General features: G+C 47.6%; 1 protein-coding gene across 3 annotated transcripts in view; it reads left to right on the top strand.

The window, feature by feature from the left end:
• The first annotated feature begins 1,153 nt into the window (after nt 1–1,153).
• Nucleotides 1,154–20,514, top strand: part of LOC147604002 (Mitochondrial inner membrane translocase complex, subunit Tim44-related protein) — a 115,293-nt gene continuing 95,932 nt past the window's right edge. Inside the window, exons 1-5 of one of the 3 annotated variants that reach the window (XM_086795202.1) lie at nt 1,154–1,224; nt 1,297–1,414; nt 12,749–12,813; nt 15,000–15,080; nt 15,185–15,267. In XM_086795202.1, coding sequence (XP_086651328.1) covers nt 1,297–1,414; nt 12,749–12,813; nt 15,000–15,080; nt 15,185–15,267 — 347 coding nt within the window. In that variant the 5' untranslated portion in view covers nt 1,154–1,224. Of the gene's footprint in view, nt 1,415–12,748; nt 12,814–14,921; nt 15,081–15,184; nt 15,268–20,514 lie in introns of all 3 variants that reach the window. The other 2 variants (XM_086795203.1, XM_086795201.1) reach the window with 2 other exon arrangements.

Below are 20,514 nucleotides of genomic sequence, written 5' to 3'. Positions count from 1 at the left end.
TGAGCTCTATGTTGAAAGAATGGAGTTTGGAATCTATGTGTGCTATCAGTGATGAGTAGATTGATACTCATTTTCAGCAAAATAAGCCCAAGGGTTTCACAGTTATCCCCTTTTCTTCACACAATATGTTACAGCATTTCATGGTGGTAAGCCATATGACGACCTATGCCCCTCTATTTGTCACACGAACAATTTATTACCACTTACTAGTTTTGGTGTCTTTTCTAGTTTGTTTGGAGTTGTTGGTTCTATTACTACTCCTATGCTCCTTCCCTTCACTCTTTTACATAATTATGAACACCTAAAGCTATGATATGTCGTGTGACACAACAATCACAAACACCTAAAGCTATGAGTTGTCAATCGTGACTTGGCACACAACTTTTTTGGTGGTTTGGCTCGTGAACTTTCCCTTGGTTTGGCACATGGTTTGTCCCTTACGATCGCTAATTTCTTGTCCTTAGAACCTTCCCTACGGTGAATATTTGATTCTACTATTTTCTTGTCCTTAGAACCTTCCCTATGGTGAATATTTGATTCTACTATTTTCTTACACGCGAGTGTGAAATTCCTATTCCTTCTCCAAAACAACTTTCCCTAGATACCACCCTCTCTATGTGTTGTGCTTGTGTGGGCTGCCAAGTCATTCCTCACATTCATAACTTGCTCACACACAAACCCTAGCTAAGAGCTTGTTGCAGCTTCATAAACACCCCTCGGCCTTGGAAAGGCATTGTTGGCACAATCGAAAGACGAGGTTAAGAGAAACACATTCTTTCCTTTGTGGAATTCAAAATGTGGTCTCAGCTTAGTGTCTAATTGCCTTTATGACATGAGAACTAATGGGTGACTAAACACTCTGTAGAGCTGATGTAGGCCCAACATTCCTCAGCCATTTTAGATTTCACATTGTGAGGACTCACGTGCATTTAGAAAGGCTATGAGATTTGTATGTCACACAAGGACAAGCCATTGCCAAAAAGTTGGAGGCTCACGAAAGTTTTTTTTGGTGAAGAGACATTACTCACACCACCCCTCGAGGGATTCGAACTCGGACCATCTTTTGCTAGAGTGTTGGCCACTAGCACGCCCCAGCCCTAAGCTCACCAAAGTTAATATATATATATATATGTGAAATTTGCCAAGGTCTATAAGTGATTATGCATGTCGGTATTAAGTGCGACCTATTGGAGTGTGTGACCATGTGCAAGCTTGCTCTCGCAGGTGTGTTGTTAAGTGAATGTGGTTCCCTTAAGAAACCTTGGAAACAGTGAACGAAAGGCGCCATACATGCAGATGATGGCGCTGATGCGGTCGGCTCGATCATCAGCTACAACCCTCTTGCGCGGGGTTTCCTCCACGTATGTCTATTCGACAACGGCGCACAGTGCACGTTTCAAGAGTCTCGTGTCAAGTAAGCTCTTCCTGCTCAAACTAAGTCCAGCATTTTTTTGTTCCCAGAAAAGAGACCTAAGTCCAGCATTTGATACGAAGTTAGATCATGGACAGTAGCACTACCTAGGGTATTTTCAATCACGTTAGTGTTCAATACCACTACATACCTTTTAGCATTATCAGACCATTCGGAGTTTATTTTGAGGATGGTGGTGGTGGGGGGTTGTATGTGTGTTTTTTTATTCCATGAGTAGATCCTTCTATACTCGCAAGGTTTCATACCCGTCCAGAGGCAGCTTGGGCTTCTCCCCTCAAGGCGTTACAACTTGTGAACGGTTCCTTGGGGGATTTTGAACTCTGGACCTCCCCTCCCTGAGTCACAAGTCCTCACTGTTGGGCTACATGGCACACGCTTGCATGTGTGTGTTATAGTAATGCATCCATTCAAAGAAGGTTGAACACTTCTCAAAGCATTGTTATATATTATCACAATAATAGCATTGTTTCCAATCATTTGGAGAGAAGAAGCTGTTGACCTTTAGCATTCTTGCTCAATTTATAGAAAGGCCTAGACAAATAGGTGTTTATATTATTGTATGTGTAATTAAACATGCCATGGTTCTCGGAATGCAAAGTTTGTTTAAATACATAATCAAGCTCCAACATGCAACCTTAGCAAGGCCTGTATTAGGGCTAGTTGCAAGGTCTAGAAGAGTTTGCTAGATGGGATGCCCCTTACTTGGTGGTATTTGACTGAACGGGAAAGGCGAAATGGATCCACGTATTGGCACTACACTCCACACATAAGCCCCTCACACAAACTCTCTTGCGAGTTTGTAGGATGTCCCTTATTTAATCGAGCAAGTGCCAAATATGCAAATGACACATCCGTTGCCATCCAACTAGGCTCTCATCATTTGAGATGTGAGATGGGGTGATGATATGGCAGATCCAAATTAGAGAGCACACACAAAATATGCTCCAAAGAGTTATGGAAGGATGAGCACCATACTTTTTAAGAATGCCTATTGAATACTATTTGCACATGTTTCTCTGACATTCTTGAGGGAGGTCTTGACGTTCATACATTTCTTTCTCAAAAGGGAAAGCCTTGCCATTTCTGTCTTTATCAAGGGGAAGTGCCGTATTATTGAGAAGTAACCATATCTACACACCGACGTTTTTTTTTCATTCATTGATTTATATGGAGATTTACCTGCATGCTTGGGTCTCATAGGCTTTGAAGATGATAATATAAGCTATCTATCCTCCCCCCTTACCCTTTTTTCCCTTCCCGCTACTCTGATGGTACTGTGATGCTCTTGCCATTCCATTGCTGCCTTCCCTAGGCATGCAATGCTTTACCACAAGTCTTGTGCTCCACTTCTCCATGACCCTAGTCATTTGTTTTAATACTTCTGCCTAGTCCATTTCTTTGTTGGCGGTTAGTTTGCTCAAATCAATTTAAATTTGGTTAATTGGATTTTGATTTTACATCTGCCTTTATACAATTTAGCCCAAATTTTTATTCCAAAAGTGAGAGCCACTATAACAAAGAACAAAAAGAAAGAAAGATGCTTCAAAAGGGGTAAAAAACCATGTCACATTTTGTTCACTACGTTGCCCTATCTCCACTATATTAAAGAACAAAAAGGAAAGAAAGATGCTTCAAAAGGGAAAAAAAACCATGCCACATTTTGTTCACTATGTTGCCCTATCTCTACTGTCCACACCATACTAAAGCACAACAAGTCACATGTTAAACTCTTTTTCAATACACATGCGCGTGGGCATACACATTAAAAGAGGCATTTAATTGGAAGTGAGGAGATTGCAAGCAAAAAGAGCCTAAGATCGACGTCTTAGCTCTATGAGAAGTGGCTGATGATTAGAGAGCAAGTGAACCAAGTTGTTCCAAATCAAGGGCTGTTGAAGATGCACCTTGTCGGTGTTGGGGAGGCTTTAAATGAGAGCGGGTGTGAGTTTTTCCGATCAGAGGCATCTTTGCTCTCAAATGTGGAACATGCTTCCATGGGCATCCCATATTAAGGCACATCAGGGGTTATCGAAGACGTTCCTTGTCGGTGTTGGGGAGACTTTAAACGAGAGCAGGTGTGAGTTCATCCTATCAGAGGCATATTTGCTCTCAAATGTAGAACATGCTTCCATGGACATCCCATATTTAGGCACATCTAGGCCAATGGGGACAACCATCTGAGTGGTAATCATCAAACATAAAGAGAGAGTTGGTTGGTCTTTCAATTGATCCCAAGGTCCTACATCTAAATTTTTGCTTTGTGATCTAGCATGCATTCCTTAATACAACTTCTTAATCACATACCCATCCCCCATGACCACACTCGCATCATCAGTTTATGCAAATCATTTGTTACTATAAAGCTATCTAGGATTTAGTTCCTTTCTTGAGGGTAGTATGGGAGGATTTTGCTTGTGTGATCTTTGGAGACACATGGTCCACACATCACAACATGATGTATAGAGGCTCCTTATTATACATGGATCATCATGGCCTCTCCTATTTCCTCTTATTACTTCAGGATCACACGTCTTCCATGGGTTGGCTTGTGTTACTTTGTACATTCGGTACTACATTCACTGTAGGCCTTTCTTCTTGTGTCCTTTGCACTTTTGGGCATTTGGCAAACATATGCTGCTTGCTTCTAAATTCAAAGCATCTGCCTTCATGCATATATCTATTCTTTGTTGGTAAGACAACCCATAAGTAGGATGCATTTTTCGATCGTGTTCATCTCTTTGGGGTGGTTGTCCACCCTTGGGACGAGTCACGATTGTAAGCAGCCTTCCCCTTGCTTCTATACATGCTTGAATCAATTGTGCTTTGCAACCATTTGACAATGCATCCTTGAAGTTTGTCCAGTTGTTGGTGGCAACTTTTTGGGCAAGACACTAGTTACTTGCAGTCCCTTTCATATGAATGCCATCATGACGGATTTTGGATTTCTGAGGAAATCCTTATTGGAAATGGTAATCTCAAACTGGAAATGAAAGCCAAAGCTTCTTCCTAAAATTTGCTGCTCTCTATGAAGACTTCATCATGGTCTTCTAATTGTAGCTTTCCTTTTATCTATATGGCAAGGGGAGGATTCGTGGGCTTCTTGACACCATATCAACATCTTGCTCTTCGCTGGACTATTGATTTGATTCTCTTTCTTGGTTTCTCATGAACGGTTGATCATGATGGCTTCTTGAATTCCGATTCCCCATGCTATTGCCTATACCAAAGGAAGATAATGCTCGCAATACGACTTGAGAACATCAAATGCTAGTTGATTGTATACTTTTGTTTGGCTGTCTATCTATGGATGGAATGTGTTGGAGAACTGTAACTTGGTCCAAAAGTTGTCGAACAATGCTCTCTAGAAATGCGAAGTAAACTTGGGATTCTTGTCAGATGTTATTATTCTTGGCAAACCACATATGGGGTACCAAAAACGAAGAAAACCGTCTGCTTGCACGGAATGAGCATGCAAAACTTACTAAACCGGTCAACAATCATCATGCATTGTGTGTTCCTGGATCCAAATGTGCTTGTCATGTGCAAGACATGCGCTAGCTAAGCCTAGAGCTATTACTAAGGAGAGCAACCAGATAAATAGAGATCAGAATTAAAGATTAGGAGCATGTGTTGCTAGTTTTGGCAGGTGATGGACTGTTGCTGGACATAGAGGGCTGTCGGCCAGTATACCCAGGGGGAAAATCCAGTCAGCTGCAGCAAATAGTGTGATATTTGTCCAGTGAGCTGGCCGACCAGCAGTTGGCCAGTTTAATGTGTCTTTTTCCAGCCTATAAATAGCACTGATGCTCAACGTTTTGACTCATTCAGCCCTAGCTTGGGGCTGGGTCTAGACATAGGCTTAGACTAGGTGTTGTACCTTTTCATGGAAGGCAGCCAAGGGCTGCAAGAACACTTGTACCTTTTTGTACCATATGAAATATACAGTATACTCAGCTATCTCTCTCTCTCTCTCTCTCTCTCTCTCTCTCTCTTTTCCATGTGTTTTGCATCAGCATGTTCCTAGATGGTGTTTAGGGCTGAAAGAAGACTCTAAGAGCTTCTGTGTAACATTGGTATTAGAGCTTCATGCTGGTTCTGAGATATTGTTGCTACCCATGTCCCACCCACTCTTATTGCATCGTGCATGGATGAAACCATTGCCTGTCTTGATCTTGTGGTGGTGTGGGAATCAAGCAACTTTGTCTCAGCAAGGCTAAACACTGATTCAGTCCCAGGGGCCAGATGAAGGTGCGCAGGTCCAAGGTATAGGAAAGTGCACATGTACGAGGCCCAAAGCAAGGAACAGAAGACATGGAAGAATTCCTAGGAGGTTGGTTGGTGGTGTTCCACAAAGGGGATGGCAGTCCTGTGAGTCGGGTGCCACTTGGGGCATATGAGGAAAGGCTTTCAGGCAGTGGTTCCAGGGGAGGAGGATCCTCCAAGGGGTGGAGTGAGTGCGAGACTCATTTCTCAGGAAAGAAGGCCAGAGGCAATGTTCAGGGACAGGACAGGAACGGAATGGGGATTGGATGGAAGAGATGCATAGATCTTCATCAGACTTAGAGTGGATTTGGAGACCGATAGATCTTCATCAGAGTTAGAGTGGATTTGGAGACCGGGCCGGGTGTTCCGTGAAAAAGGTTGCCAGAGTAGGAAGGATGACAGAGGGACTCTGGGAATAGAGAATTGGATGATGACAGTCATCCAAGAATACAGATTGGAATCCCGTCATCAAGTTTAGCAGAGGGGGATGTCATGTGCAAGACATGCATTGGCTGAGCCTAGAGCTATTACTGAGGAGAGCAACTAGATAAAGACAGATCAGAACCAAAGATTAGGGGCATGTGTTGGTAGTTTTGGCAGGTGATGGACTGTTGTTGGACATAGAGGGTTGTCGGCTAGTATACCCAGGGGGAAAATCCTTTCGGTTGCAACAAATAGTGTGATATTTGTTCAGTTAGTTGGTCGACCACTCTAGTTGGCTGCAGCAAAATAGTGTGATATTCGTCCAGTTAGCTAGCCGACAAGCAATCGGCTAGTTTATTGTCTCTTTTTCTAGCCTATAAATAGCATTGATGCTCAACGTCTTGACTCATTCAGCCCTAGCTTGGGGCTAGGTCTAGACATAGGCTTAGACTAGGTGTTATACCTTTTCATGGAAGGTAGCCAAGGGTTGCAAGAACACTTGTACCTTTTTGTATGCACAGGTAGGCACTTGGTTTGGCATGCACGGTATGCAGATGGAGGCACTCCCCCCCTTCGAGTACAGCATAGAGGCCCCGTCATTTGCTCTCAGCCGCACAGAGCGGAGCAGGGTTATCAGGAAGGACATTGTCAGACTGGATACTCAGAGGACATGGAGTTCACCTAGTTGTCCACTGGGGACAAAGATGGCCTTCTACAGAGATCACCTCCTATGCCTGACAAAGGATGGGTTCATTATCCGTCCACGCTACATGGACATACACCTATCCTTTGGGGTGAGATGTGCGATTGGCCAGATCCGCACCTCGTCCCACTAGCTAAGAGTGGAGACTGTTCACAATATAAATGAACAACTCAATAACAACTGAAAACTGAAATGAAATGAAATGTTGATCAATGGACAGTGGACACCAACACTGGGGCCGGAACGGGCCGACCCCCCCCCCCCCTTCAATATATGATATATTATTGGGAGTATTTAAGAGATACAATGCTCCATGGGTTCAATGAACCAGATGATGTCCATGTACAACTGAGATGAATACAGTTACCAAACAAGAGACTTGAAGTAGACGTTCGAAGGAGAGCGATCCACTTGAAGAAGTCTAATCTCTACGGTCCTATGCCTTTACTGGAATCCGTAGAGAGTACCCCACTGGTGTTCCAGGACCACGCACAAACAGGCGCTCCCGTACTAACGCCTATTTCTCCCGATCTTGGCACCCATGGACCGTGGTTCTCCAGAAGCTTGGACTACCCGGCACCGAACGGGTGTTAGCAGCAGAGAGTATCCCTTATAAGATTTACATCAAAGACCTTTGCTTAAATCTCAATCCACTTACCTTGCAAAATAATGGATATGGCCTTCAGAAGTAGTAGGCACCCACGTATGAAAGGAGAAGTCTCTATTATTGCTGTTGCTGCGAGCCCGCAGGTGAGAGTCTCGCCTGTAGCTCGCTAGTGGGAGAACAAATATCAGAGGCGCCTAAGTGCAGCAGCATAGGGCTAGAGAAGGACACTTGGGCGCAGCCGCCTGCTGGCAAGAGAGAGGAGTCCTGTGCGCAGCCGCGTGCTAGGTGGAGAGGGTGGCGTCTGGGCGCAGTCGCCTGCTGGCCAGAGAGGAGCGAAGTCTGTGCGCAACCGCCAGCAAAGTGGAGAGGGTGGTGTCTGGGCGCAGCCGCCTGTTGGCCAGAGAGGGGCGAAGTCTGTGCGCAGCCGCCAGCAAAGTGGAGAGGTGTCTGGGCGCAGCCGCCTACTGGCCAGAGAGGAGCGAGGTTCTGCACACGGTCACCTGCAGGGCAAGAAGACAGCCGACTGCAAGGTGGATAGCCGGATGAAACGGTCGCTTGCACAGTCGAATGCCCATAGTTGGATGAAGCGGTGGCCTATATGGTAGCGTTGGAGAGGGCACACGTCCAGCAGCTGGCCGGCCCACCTTGCTTGCATGGAGGCGGCCAGTTCCAAAGGTTCCAAGGTGGGGGGTGGGTAGGTGGCCATGCACCCACCCCCACACACGAGGGGTTCCCTTTCCCACCATGACTCAAAAGTGGGTGCCCACCCTTCTAAAAGTACCATGAAATATTGGGAAGGGTGCCCACTCATTAATGAGTGTGAAACTGCAACCTTACAAAAAACAAAGGTTAAAAGAACGCCAAGAAATAAACAAATGCAGTACACTAACCACCTGTTCACACGCAATAAAACTCGTCAGAAGACAGAGCAGATTTCACGACTCACTGGCAGGCGTCCCCGCTCAGTAAGTGGCACGTCAAACAAGCAAACACAAGAATACAAGTCATGCGAAAACAGTTCCAAACATGCAAAACATGAATGCATGTGCAAACAGTATCATGGACATATCTCCCGTTCATGGAACAAGTACTAAACATTTCTGTCGGGCACAATGATGGCACGATAGAAAACATAAATCCCGGTCTTCCTATGGAGTGACAGTCCCATAGGTAAGACACAGATCCAGGCACGAGCCTCCCTATGGAGTGACAATCCCATAGGCAAGACACGGCACAAATACTGGCTCTTCCATGGCGTGACAATCCCATGGATAGAACACAGTCCAGGTCATACACGGGTGGCACCAGTCTGGCTCCCGTCCATACGACACCATCCTGCTAACACATGGGTGGCACCAGTCTGGCTCCCGTCTATGTTATGCAAAAATATTGGCCCCTTCACATGAGACACCGGCCTAGGCTTGGCCTCAAGTGAACGAGACACAAATCTGGAGATGGTCGGCCAATTGGTGACAGATGCATTGGCCACAAACATGCTAGACTCTTTCTTCTCCTTCTCTTTTGCACGCCTCTTCTTGCATTCATTTATGTAGTGCCATGGCTTCCGACAGTAATTGCATTTTCCCTTCTTCTTGGACTTCTCATTGTCACCCTTGTCTACATTCTTGCCAAAAGAGGCAATTTTCCCACCTTTGGCCCTGTAGCCACTGGCATTGGATGCCTTGCCTTTACCTTTGCCTTGAGTGGCAAAAGCCTGATCACCAACCCTCATTCTTGACCTGTTCATCCGGATTGCTTCTCTTGTAGAAGAAAAGACACTAGCTCATTAAAAGAAAAGGCATTTGCATTGCCTTTCATGAGTAACCGAAGTGTAGTAGCAAAGTCTTGATAGGTGTCAAAGGCAATGCATTGAGGATGGTAGTGATAAGAGAACTGTCTAGAATAAGCTCATCAATGTTTGGAAGCTATTCTCGAAGGTCTTTCACCTTTGTGAGATACTCATCCATAGAGTCACCCTCATCCATATGCAAAAGATCTAGTTGATTTTCCAGGTAGGCCACACAAGCCTCATTGAACACCTGACATAGTGTTGCAAGTGCATCCTACGTTAACTTAGCAGTGACACATGAACAGATGTGTGGTATGATACTCCTCTTCATTGAGAGAGCAACAACTATCTCTCTAGTACAATTGATATGGCTGAGTGAAAATGTCAATTGCAACCCTGTGGACTGGTACACTTGTGGCTAGCACTTTGCCTATAGAGAGAAACGCTTGGTGAAGTATAATGCTAAGGAAAGCAAATGATTATGATGATTTGGCTACCCACGTATATATATGCACTAATGCTAGTAGTCGGTTTGTTTTACTATTGTAGGGTGGGTGGGTGGGGTTTTTTTTTTTTGGCAGGTTCACTAGGCTATGATACAATTGTAGAATGCTTGTCCCTGTATGCTAGGGTTTTTAGAGATAGAAAGAAGAGTACGGCAAAATCACACGCATCACACACAAGTCCTAAACTACCATCTATATTATGTACAAGAAAGAAGTGATACAATTGAATCTCTAGTAATGGATAGGTCTGAGTGAAAATGTCAAGTGCAGCCCTGTGATGAGTACATTCCCGGCTAGCGCTTCGCCTACAAACAAACACTATGTGAAGTCCAATGTTGGGGAAAGTAGATGATTATGACGATTTGGCTACCCACGTATACACATGCACCAATGCTATTGGTCGGTTTGTTTTAACTGCTATAGGGTGGGTGGGTAAGGAAGGGGCAAGGGTGACCCTACACCACAAATACCAGAAAGAACGCAAATAATGACTTTTCCAAAACCCGGACTTGTACCACTCCTGGAACTTAGGTACTATACTTTATCCAAGCATTCAACGCACACGGGTGCCCGAAAAGAAATTTTTTTTGAGAATTTTTTTTTTTTTGCAGGTTCACTAGGCTGTGATACCAACTGTAGAACACTTGTGTCTATGTGCTAGGGTTTTCAGAGAGAGAAAGGAGAGCGCGGAAGAATTACACAGCACACGCGAGTCTAAACTACTAGCTGCATTATGTATGAGAAAGAAGTAATACAAGTGAATCTCTAATACAATGGATATGGCTGAGTGAAAACGTAAACTGCAGCCCTGTGATTGGTACACTCTTGGCTAGCATTTTGCCTACAGAGAAACGCGTTGTGAAGTCCAATGCTGAGGAAAATGTAAACGATGATGACTATTTGGCTACCCACGTATATATATATGTACCAATGCTATTGTTTTGTTTGTTTTGTTTGTTTTGTTTGTTTTGTTGTTGTTGGCTAGGTTCATGACCTGCCATGTGTCATTGTCGCCATGTGTCTCACTGCCATGAGGCAGTGCCACGTGGCACTTGCGACTACGCACGGGCCTGTACATGCTTTCCTTTGTGTACCACAGGTGAGGTGTGTGTCACATCGCCTGACTTCAAGAAGCTTCATATCAGCCATTAAATTTGTCCCATGCAGCTAATGGGTGTCTAACCTAGCGGTGTGGGGTTGTGACTGGGAAGGAGGAGGTCCTGAGTACAAATTCCTGCAGGCTCTCCGACGGCGTCTGAGCCAGTTGCGGCCAAACTTGAGCTACCTTCGGGCGGGAGTTCAAGTTGCCTTAGGGCGGGCACTCAAGTTGCTACTACAGTAGGATCCACTCAAGGAAAAAATAAATTTGGCCCATGGAATCATGTTAGAACTCCCATACGGTGTAATTCAATGGGTGCAACAGAGAACAAGGGAAAGACTAGCAGGATGTGATGTACCACTTTGTGGCGAGGGGGAACTCGGTAATCACAACTGCCTGCCGAGCCAAAGGATGGTGAGCCGTGATGGTGTACAAAAGCTTTTTGTGGATGCTTGCTAGCCATCTTTTGCTCTCTGCCCACCTTGGCTGCCCACGAGGCAGCTATGATGCCTGATTGGTGTGCTCCCGGGAATCCACTACCACCTCATTTGTGCTCCCCATAGGTGGATGGGAGTCCTGCTCACCCAATAGCCGCAATAGCCGCAAGACTTGTTCCAGTCCTGCTCACCCAATAGCCGCAAGACTTGTTCCAGTTAAATCTTGCTCTAAAGACCAAGCATAAAACCTCAGTGGCTTGCATATCTGCAGGAGTTGCACTTTGTGCAATTTAAGTACGCAGAAGTTTCGTTTAAAAGCTTGGAGTAAAGGAGCTCCTCCAAGTTGTGGATGGATGCCTTGAGCGGATAGGGAGTTGCACATGGCCTCCACCTCAAACTGGCGAAGACAAGGGGCAAGGGGGCAGCCCCAGTAAATCGAGTGACTGACGAAGAATGTCTGCCTTGCACGGGCTAGATAACTGGGACTGAGTAAACGGCTGAGACCTCTCTTAACTAGGACTGTGAGAAACCCATCTGAAGTGTAGTGCCTTCCAAGAAGTCACAGGTCTTGGAAGTCTAGCAAGAGCACCGTCAGTGTAAGGCTCTTCCTTGCACAAAGTTGTTAGTGTCGGTCTTTTGGTTATGCCACATGAAGTGGCTCAGATTATCGTTGTTTAACATAATGACTTTATCTAGCTTGCTCCACATGTTTAAATGGTTTGGCTTTTGTAGGCTCTACATCGCGCACTTCTTCCATCATCATTGGATTCTTAGGAGTTATCCTTCGAGCTGGTAGTTGGGTTGACAAAATTAGAGGTGGTAAAGGAAAATTTAGTCTCTAAACATGCCTCTAGGCAAAGGATTCTATGCTCTTGGTGTTTCATTTGCTACTTGAGGTTGTGCAACTGGGGGTGTAGGCAACGCTAAACGTTGTCTTTGTAGGGAAGGGAGTAATGAGCACTGTCCAAGGTTTTATGCTCGAAGATTGTGCTGGTTGTAGCATTGGGTAGTATCTCATCGGCAACAATGAGCATTGTAGAAGAGATTTGTGGGTGGCCTCAAACAAGGACATTCCATGCTCATATGGTTTTGGTGGCACAATGCACACCATACCAAAGCTCTTCTAGGATACAAAATGGGGGTGACCTGTTGGTCTTTGGACTGTCGTTCTGGCCAATGCTGGCTTAGTTTACTGAAATCTGTACCTTGAGTAGAAAAGGAGATATTTTCATGGATGCTCTTATTGCAAACAAAACCTATCTGCGTGCCATGAATGATGTATTAGCTGCGTTTTTTAAAGAATAAGTAGGATCATTTAACCAAAATAGATGTTTTTCTTGATACTTGCATGAACATGAAATATAATGATGGAAACAATGCAGTTGTAGTATTACTATTAAATGCCTCCTTGTCAATGTTTTTGGAACCAGAGTAGATGTTATATTTCTGGTCTGCTTATTACTTGTCATGGTGTGATGTTTCTATGCAGATTTCCCTGAATCAACAACATGGACAGTCCCAAATAACGTCTCAAAGCTTTATCAAGTCTCTGTGGTACAACCCATTTTTTCTTGCATGCTACAATGCTTGCTACTTACTCCTTATGTCTTCATTCTTGCTACTACTGCTGTTGGAACTTTATCTGTATATTTAGATTCCAACACAATTGGTTGCATTTCTCTTATGTACTTTTCTTTTCAATTGTGCTCAGTGATTATGATGGTCATCGTTTTATAACTTTCCAACCTTTTCCCACGTTTCTAACTTGTGACCCTTGTTCCTAATTAATGTATCTCAACCCCCCGCTAAAGAACGTTGAAGCTATTGGCTGCCAAGTCCTGCGCAGTTAAAAGATGCATGAAGGCCACCACTGCAGCTCAGGTCTGTGTGGCACCATGGACTCTTTGATCTCCATTGACTAGAGATGGGAGATCATGAGCAGCATTGCGACTTGGCACATCTGGTGTGCTCGATTCAGCAAGGCCATATAGGGCTGTGACCGACTTGCAAATACAACGCAGACAACAGGCAAGGTTCGTGTAACAGTGGGAGGCGTGTATGCGACGGCATTCACTTAACAACACATGAATTAACAAACAAATAGCAACACAAAGAGACAAGACACAACACCAGGGGCCGGAATAATGCTATGGGCTGACCTCCCACTCCACCCCTTTCCCCCCTTCTCCCCTTCAAGTATGTATTAATACCAACTACAATCTAGGAGGAGTGATTCCTTGTGAGTACAAGATTTTGATTCCCCCCAGAGCTTTCCAAAGGTCGTCGATGCCGACGGTCTCATGGCCTATAGGATCCAAATGCCCAGGCTCAACACAAGGGTCTGTTGCGTGCTCTAACTCACCCGAAGGGTCGTTGTCGGGATCCCGGCCAGTCAACCGTTCGTCAGCAACTCTGCATCCACAGAGGTCTTCTTTGCAACAAGATCTTGTGAGCACCTCCCGGCAAAAGCAGACCACCAAATCCCACTCGTGTGTTCATATGAGGCGAAGGGAACATCCTTGCATGATGAAGTAAGGCCCGGTACTCTGGTCACAATAGATCAGGGAGCTTTAATTTAGTGTAGCAGTCTGGCAGTCATAGACGATGGTGATGCATGCGGCCATACATAATGTGCTTTTTGATAAAAACTCTTATATGTTTTTTAATATCCGTCTTTCCCTTGTCTGGCCCTTTTAAGTAATGGTTGGTCCCGACCCTTTTTAAATAAAGTGTGGCCCCACTTATAAATGCAAATACGTATGGCTTTAAGCCATGTGGTCACATCTAAGCCTACAAAACTCGTAAAAGTCTCCGATTAATGTTAGATTAATGTGTCCTTACGCTTTCCCAAGTATCCACGACCCTCGGACACATACATACCATAAAACCATGCGCATGCTGGCATTAAAACATCAAATAAATTCAGGCAACCATGACTGAATGCATGTTCCAGATGATAAATTATCTATTCCAATTCCATGTACTTAGAATTTACATGTGCTAGGGGTAGCTAATCCTTGTACCCATCATGTGGCTCAATATCCTCGATCCATCGGATGAGTTCCGTGCGCGCAAAATATGCTAACCCTTAATGATATCAGTGAGCTCACCAACAACCCCTTCAATTGATCACGTTTATGTTTCTGCAAGATGGTGTTTTAGGGCTTTCTATGGACTCAAGTGAGCCTTACAGATGTAGGAACCTGTGTCGCAAATTCTGCTGTCTTAGATTTTGACTTTTTCCGATGCCTGTGCTACAGGGCTTGCTGCTAGGTCCATCAGGTCTTTTATTTCCCTGCTTTGGCTATATGTATTAAGGGTCTTTGAGGTTGGTTGTTTGGAGTTTACTTGTGTTTAATATGTCAGTCTACACTTTTGATAGGCTGACTGTCACTCCATAACTTCATTGACATCTTTTGCCCCTCCATAAGTTCATTGATGTCCTTTTTGTGGGTCAAGATTCTTCTACTCAGTGCTGCTATTACTGTGACACTGCTTCATTGAAGATGTGTGGTCCTTGAAGGCATGGCTTTTAAATGCTGTTGAATGTTGTAGATCTTTGTACTATTCTGGTGGTTGTACTATTGTTTTGGTTAGTCTAGGTGCTTTTCCAATGGTTTGATGCTTACATGACTGGTTTCTTTTGTTGGTGCCGTTTTCAGCCATTTCCCCATTGGGTTACTTGCACTTCAAGAGCGATGTCTTGATTAGGCATAGTGATGGTGGTTATGTCTTTGCAGCTATTCAGGACAACACCTTTCCTAATAAAAGACCGGGGATTTGCTAGGGTGGCAGCAACACCACCACATCTTCAACGCCAAGTAAGCCTGCGCCTTTTTGACAGGATGCTTTTTTGTATTCTGAAGAACTAGGTAGTTTTGTTTGGGGTAGCAGAGGCTCAATATAAGTGTTGTGATTTGATCAGATTGGCATGAAAATCTATCGTGAAAGCGTGGGGGTGGTTATTGATCCTTATCGGGTGCGGTCTCGTCTGCCCTTTTTTCAACGGTATGCTTTTGCTTTTTGTGGAAAATCAGCTGAATTAAAACATTTCATATTTTTTTTTGGAAGGACGTTAAACCTCTTGCATGCTGTTAAACTAGTGATAGATTTGCTGAAGCTTTCGCCCCCCCCTCCCCCCCTGCTCGAGCTGCCGCTTGCTCGCACCCCTTCTCCCCGCCCTCGTGACTGCCTCTCCCCGCCTGCTCGCACCCCCCCCCTCCGCGCCCCTGTGCTTCTCGCGCCCCTCGCCCTCCCTTTCGCACCCATCGCCCCCTGCCCGCCTGCCCCATCTCCTTCGCGCCCCCCGCTCCCCCCTTCCTCCGCGTCCCGCCCCCCCTGCCTGCCCCTGCCCCCGCCCCCGCCCCCGCCCTTCCCCCCCCCCCATTTCGCGTTTTCCCCACCCCCCCCCCCCTTTTTTTTTTCCTGCCTTCGGCCCCTCCCCCTTTGTTATTTCCACCCCTTCCCCTCTGTCTTCCGCCCCTTCCCCTCTGTCTTCCACCCCTCCCCCTTTGTCCTCCGCCCTTCCCCCTCTTCCCCTCCCCGCTCCGCCTTTTTTGTGCAGCTTGGTTCTTGCAGGACCCTCCGTTTTTCGCTTCGCCCTCGACTCAGCTTTAGACTCTGATGGAGGTTCCTCCCGCCCCACCTTAGAGGGACTCTTCCGCAGCCCCCTCGCCCGCCCTTGAGGATACCCCCATCAAGCTTTCTCTCTCGCCAGAAGAGGAAGCGAGCCTCGCCGCAGAGGTGGAACGCCTCCAGGCACATTCCACCATCTGCCGTATAGTTGGCACTCGACCCAGCAGAGGGGAGATCCGGGATCTTCTCCAGGCCCGCCTTCTTGCAGATGTGGGCAAGATCCTGGACGTTCAGTTACTGGGCCGCGGCCACTACCAGATTGAGTTCGAGACAGCCCAGAGCGTGGCCCAGGTCCAAGCCATGAGTCCCCTTGACATCAGGGGCGCTCGGGCCTTCTTCAGACCTTGGCAGCATGGTTTCGACCCAGCAGCGGCCGAGCAGGGAGAGCGCCTATTCCATGTCACAGTTTGCTTTCCTGGACTCCGCCGCGAGTACCTTCCGCTCCTTTCTAGGATAGGATCATTGGTGGGCTCGGTGCTTGACATTGGCCCCACAGCAGCTTCAGTGGTGGCTAGAGCAGCTGGCCTGCCTTCGGTCAGAGTTTTGGCTCCTGACATCTCCTCCCTTTCGAAGGTCATTCAGTTACCTAGGATGGGGGGGGGATGGATCGATCAGAGAGTGGAGTTTTCGGGGCTCCCGAACCAGTGTTTTATATGCAGGCAGGTCGGCCACCTGGCCAAGGCCTGCCCTCGCAGGAGATCCCGACCTTCACCACAGCAGCAGACCCCGATGGCCCGCCCACAGATGCGGCTCGACAGGCAGCCTCTGGGACACCTGCTCAGCCCACAGAGACCTCGGATTGGCAGCCTGGATAGGGGCGCCGTAGAGGGAGACAGCCACAGCAGCATGCCCAGAGAGCGACGCAGCAGCAGTCACAGCCTCAGCATCACTGGGTTCCAGTGAGGAACAGCTTTGCTCGAGCACCGGAGAGGAGACCTACCATGCCGATTCGTGCTTCACGGATATCCTCTATCTGCAGTCAGCTGAGTAGTCTCGACACTAGATAGCGCTCGGAGGCTTTTGACTACTCCTTCACACGCCTTTTTGGAGCGGAGGGCCTCCATGAGCCAGCACCCATCAGAGTTCATGTGGTGATACCTCCGGCCCGAGGGGAGGAGGCACTTGATTCAGTGGTGGCCTTCTCCTTCCCTCTCTGTGGCACTAGCGACTGGGAGTGGACTCTGGATCTCGCTCTTAGTATTTTGAAGACTCAAGCAGTTGAGTTTTCTCACCGTGTGAGCGATGTGGAGATGACAGACGTGATAGGCCGACTCTGGAAGTTGGCACATTTCTTTGATACTGGGGGTGCGGATGCCTCCGAGATTCGACATTTGGTGGTTCGCATAGTGGCAGACCTAGCACGAGACCGTGGCTATGTATGCATACATGAGGTTTCTCTCTCTCTGAGCGGGAGGCAGTCGCTATGGGACATAGCCACTAGCGCCTGGTCCGAGACTCTTGCAGCACACCGGGTGGGCAGATTCGTAGCCGCTCGGATGGGGATTACTCTCCATCCAAGCTGCTTGCGAAGGCCCGCCGTATGGGCTGAGACAGCCTCCACCTCAGCAGGTCATCCATGAGGATCATCTCATGGAATGTACAGGGCCTTGGTGGTGCACACTATGTACGTTATCGTGGTTGCTTGAGGCAGGAGCTTCAGAGATGCTTGGTTGGGGGTAGTGTTGATATTCTGATGATGCAGGAGCACCATTTGAGTGAGAGCAGGATTCGGAGATATGGTTCGGTGATGCCTGGTAGATGGGACACATTTGGTCTGCAGGTTTTGGCCCCTTGGGTGGGCAGGGAGGAGTATGTATGCGCATTGCGGATGTATGGCGGCAGGCCACTGTGGATCGCGGAGTCATTGTGCCTGGTAGAGCACAGTATGTTATTCTGAGGATGCACGATGAGCACTTTGGTGTGCTCAATGTCTATGCGCCCAACCATGCTAGTGCCAGAGCAGAGTTCTGGACCCTTGTTACAGATGCATTGCCCGAGGCCGCACATTGGTGTGTCGGGGAAGACTTCAACATGCTTGAGGACCCGGCTGATAGGGTGGGAGGCAGTCATGTTACAGTGCACGGCACGGAGCTTGCAGCTTGGGAGCAATTTTGTATGACACTATGGATCACTGATGCATGGCAGCATGAGGCTTTCTCCCGTTCTCAGGACAGTCTTAGTTTTTCTCGGGATGGCCGGTAGGGAGGGACTAATCTATCACGGATTGATCGTTTCTATGTGGGCGACAGGTTCGGGGAGCGTGGTGGCTCCGTTGGCATCCTCGCTGGCACCTCTTTTTCAGACCATGCGCCAGTTATTTTGACACTTGAGGAGAGGACACGGGAGACCAGCTTGCAGTTGAGGATCCCAGAGAGGATACTTACAGATCCCAGTCTTTCTGAGGACATTGAGAGGATATGGCATGATAGCCAGAGCTCTGACATGGATGCAGCAGGCGAGTGTGCCCTGGGACTCATCGAGCTCAGCTCTTTTGTGCATGCTACAGCCTTGACACGGCTGGGAGAGACACGAGAGCGGGAGCGTCGCTTGAGACGTAGCCTCGCTTCGCTCTAGCGTCTTCAGGAGCAGTTGCCTACATGCGAGTGGGTGGCGTCCCAGCTGAGCCAGGCACGCCAGGAGGTTAGAGAGGCAGAGGAGCAGAGACATGAGTTCTACTATCATTGCCAGGCCTCTGAGTGGACGTAGCTTGGTGATAGAGTGACTGGGGAGTTTTTTGAGATCACCGGACCTCGCCATGCTCGAGCAGGAGTACGCCAACTCAGGAGGCAGGACAGATCGTTAGCCACTGAGCCCGGGGAGATTAGAGCCGTTGCCACTGAGTTCTATAGAGACCTGCTTTCAGCGGAGCCAGCCACGGAGGCACGTGATGCTTGCAGACAGACTGTGTGGGCCCATGTGCAGAGGAGGGTCACAGATCGTATGCGCACAGTTTTGGGTGAGCCCCTTTTAGAGGATGAGCTTGTTGAGGCTTTGAGGGTCCTTTCGCGTCATAGTTGCCCTGGGGAGGACGGATTGACGCCTGCCTTTTTTATGCGCTATTGGGACCTTTTGGGGCCAGGGACTTTCAGTATGTTTTGGACACTGGGGTGATGCTACAGAGCTTTTCAGAGGGCTTGATCTTTCTTATCCCCAAGGGGGAGGGAGTGTCAGATGATATTCGGCATTGGAGGCCTATTACGATCCTCAATACTGTCTACAAGGTCCTAGCAAAGGCCTTGAGTTTGAGGAATCCAGCCCTTCCTTGGGGAGTTGATTCATGCTACCCAGACAGGATTCGTTAAGGAGCGCAGTATCCTTGACAACATTTTCACCTTCTAGGAGGCGACGGTCCGAGCTAGATTTTCTCGGTGAGGACTTGGTCGTGATGCTTCTCGATTTTGAGAAGGCATACGATAGAGTCAATTGGGGTTTCCTAGAGGGCGCTATGCTTCGCTTGGGTTTACTGGATTCGAGGAGTGGCGGCTCTATATTCCACAGCTCGTAGCCAGGTGTTGATGGCAGGAGGACGGGGGCCGAGTTTTGAGTTGACCAGATCAATCTGTCAGGGATGCCCTCTTGCCCCGTTCCTCTTTCTCTTCTTTGCAGAGGCTATGAGCATGTATCTGATATAGCAGAGGAGGTTGGTTTGAGAGGACTCCAGCTCCCAATCCGGGGTGAGGACCTGCTCAATTCTGAGTTTGCTGATGACACGAGATTGTTTCTGCATGGCCAGGAGGCCAATCTACAGAGGGCAGAGCAGTCGCTACAAGTTTTTGGTGTGGCTTCGAGAGCATTGATCAATTGGCGCAAGATAGTGGCTTTTTGGATCACTAGCGTCCCGCTCCGGCATGGAGCCTAGACCCGGGTTTTAGATGGATTCCTCCTGGCACAACAGTGCGGTATCTGGGATGCCAGATTGGACTTGATTTGTCACCTGAGCAGCAGATCACCCCGCTTCTTCTGAGTATTCGGAAGAAGCTTTTATATTGGAGTACAGCTCGGCTATCCTTGGCTGGGAGGGTGGTGGTGGCAAATCAGGTGCTTTTAGCGACTATGTGGTACATCATGTCTTGCTGGATCTTCTCGAGCTCTTGCATCAGCCAGGTACAGAGGCTGATCAGGAACTTTCTTTGGTCTGGGCGGGATGGTCAGCCGGCCCGGGCTAAGGTTGCTTGGGCAGTTATTACTCTTCTGCTGGCCCAGGGGGGCTTGGGCATTATAGATCCAGCTGATCAAAGTAGAGCCTTGTTGGGGAAGCTTATTGTTCGGGGGCTGCTTCCAGGCGCTGAGCCTTGGAAGGAGCTTCTTTTTCAGCGGTTGCAGGTTAGAGCTCCCCCAGCAGGGGGCACTTGGGTACCAAAGATACGGTGGATCTTCATAGAGATGAGGAGGACAGGCCTCAGTAGAGGATGGGAGGACAGATTTGCCTTGAGCATCCTGCGAGCTTGGGAGCTGCTGAGATCGGGTTTTTCTCAGAGACCTCCCACTTGTGATGAGGAGCGGGCCAGACAGCCGCTCATCTGGAGCCCCGTGGTACGCACAGAGCAGGGTCATATGTTGGGTTCTCGACCTCGTCTAGCCTGGGGACCATTGGCGGCAGGCCCAGCACACAGTTTTGGA

The sequence above is a fragment of the Cibotium barometz genome, chromosome 62 (genome assembly GCF_041138505.1).
Source record: "Cibotium barometz isolate CiBa-2024 chromosome 62, ASM4113850v1, whole genome shotgun sequence".
Lineage (NCBI taxonomy): Eukaryota > Viridiplantae > Streptophyta > Polypodiopsida > Cyatheales > Cibotiaceae > Cibotium > Cibotium barometz.
Note: the sequence above shows the minus strand (reverse complement) of the source record. Positions and strands in the feature narration are given on the sequence as shown.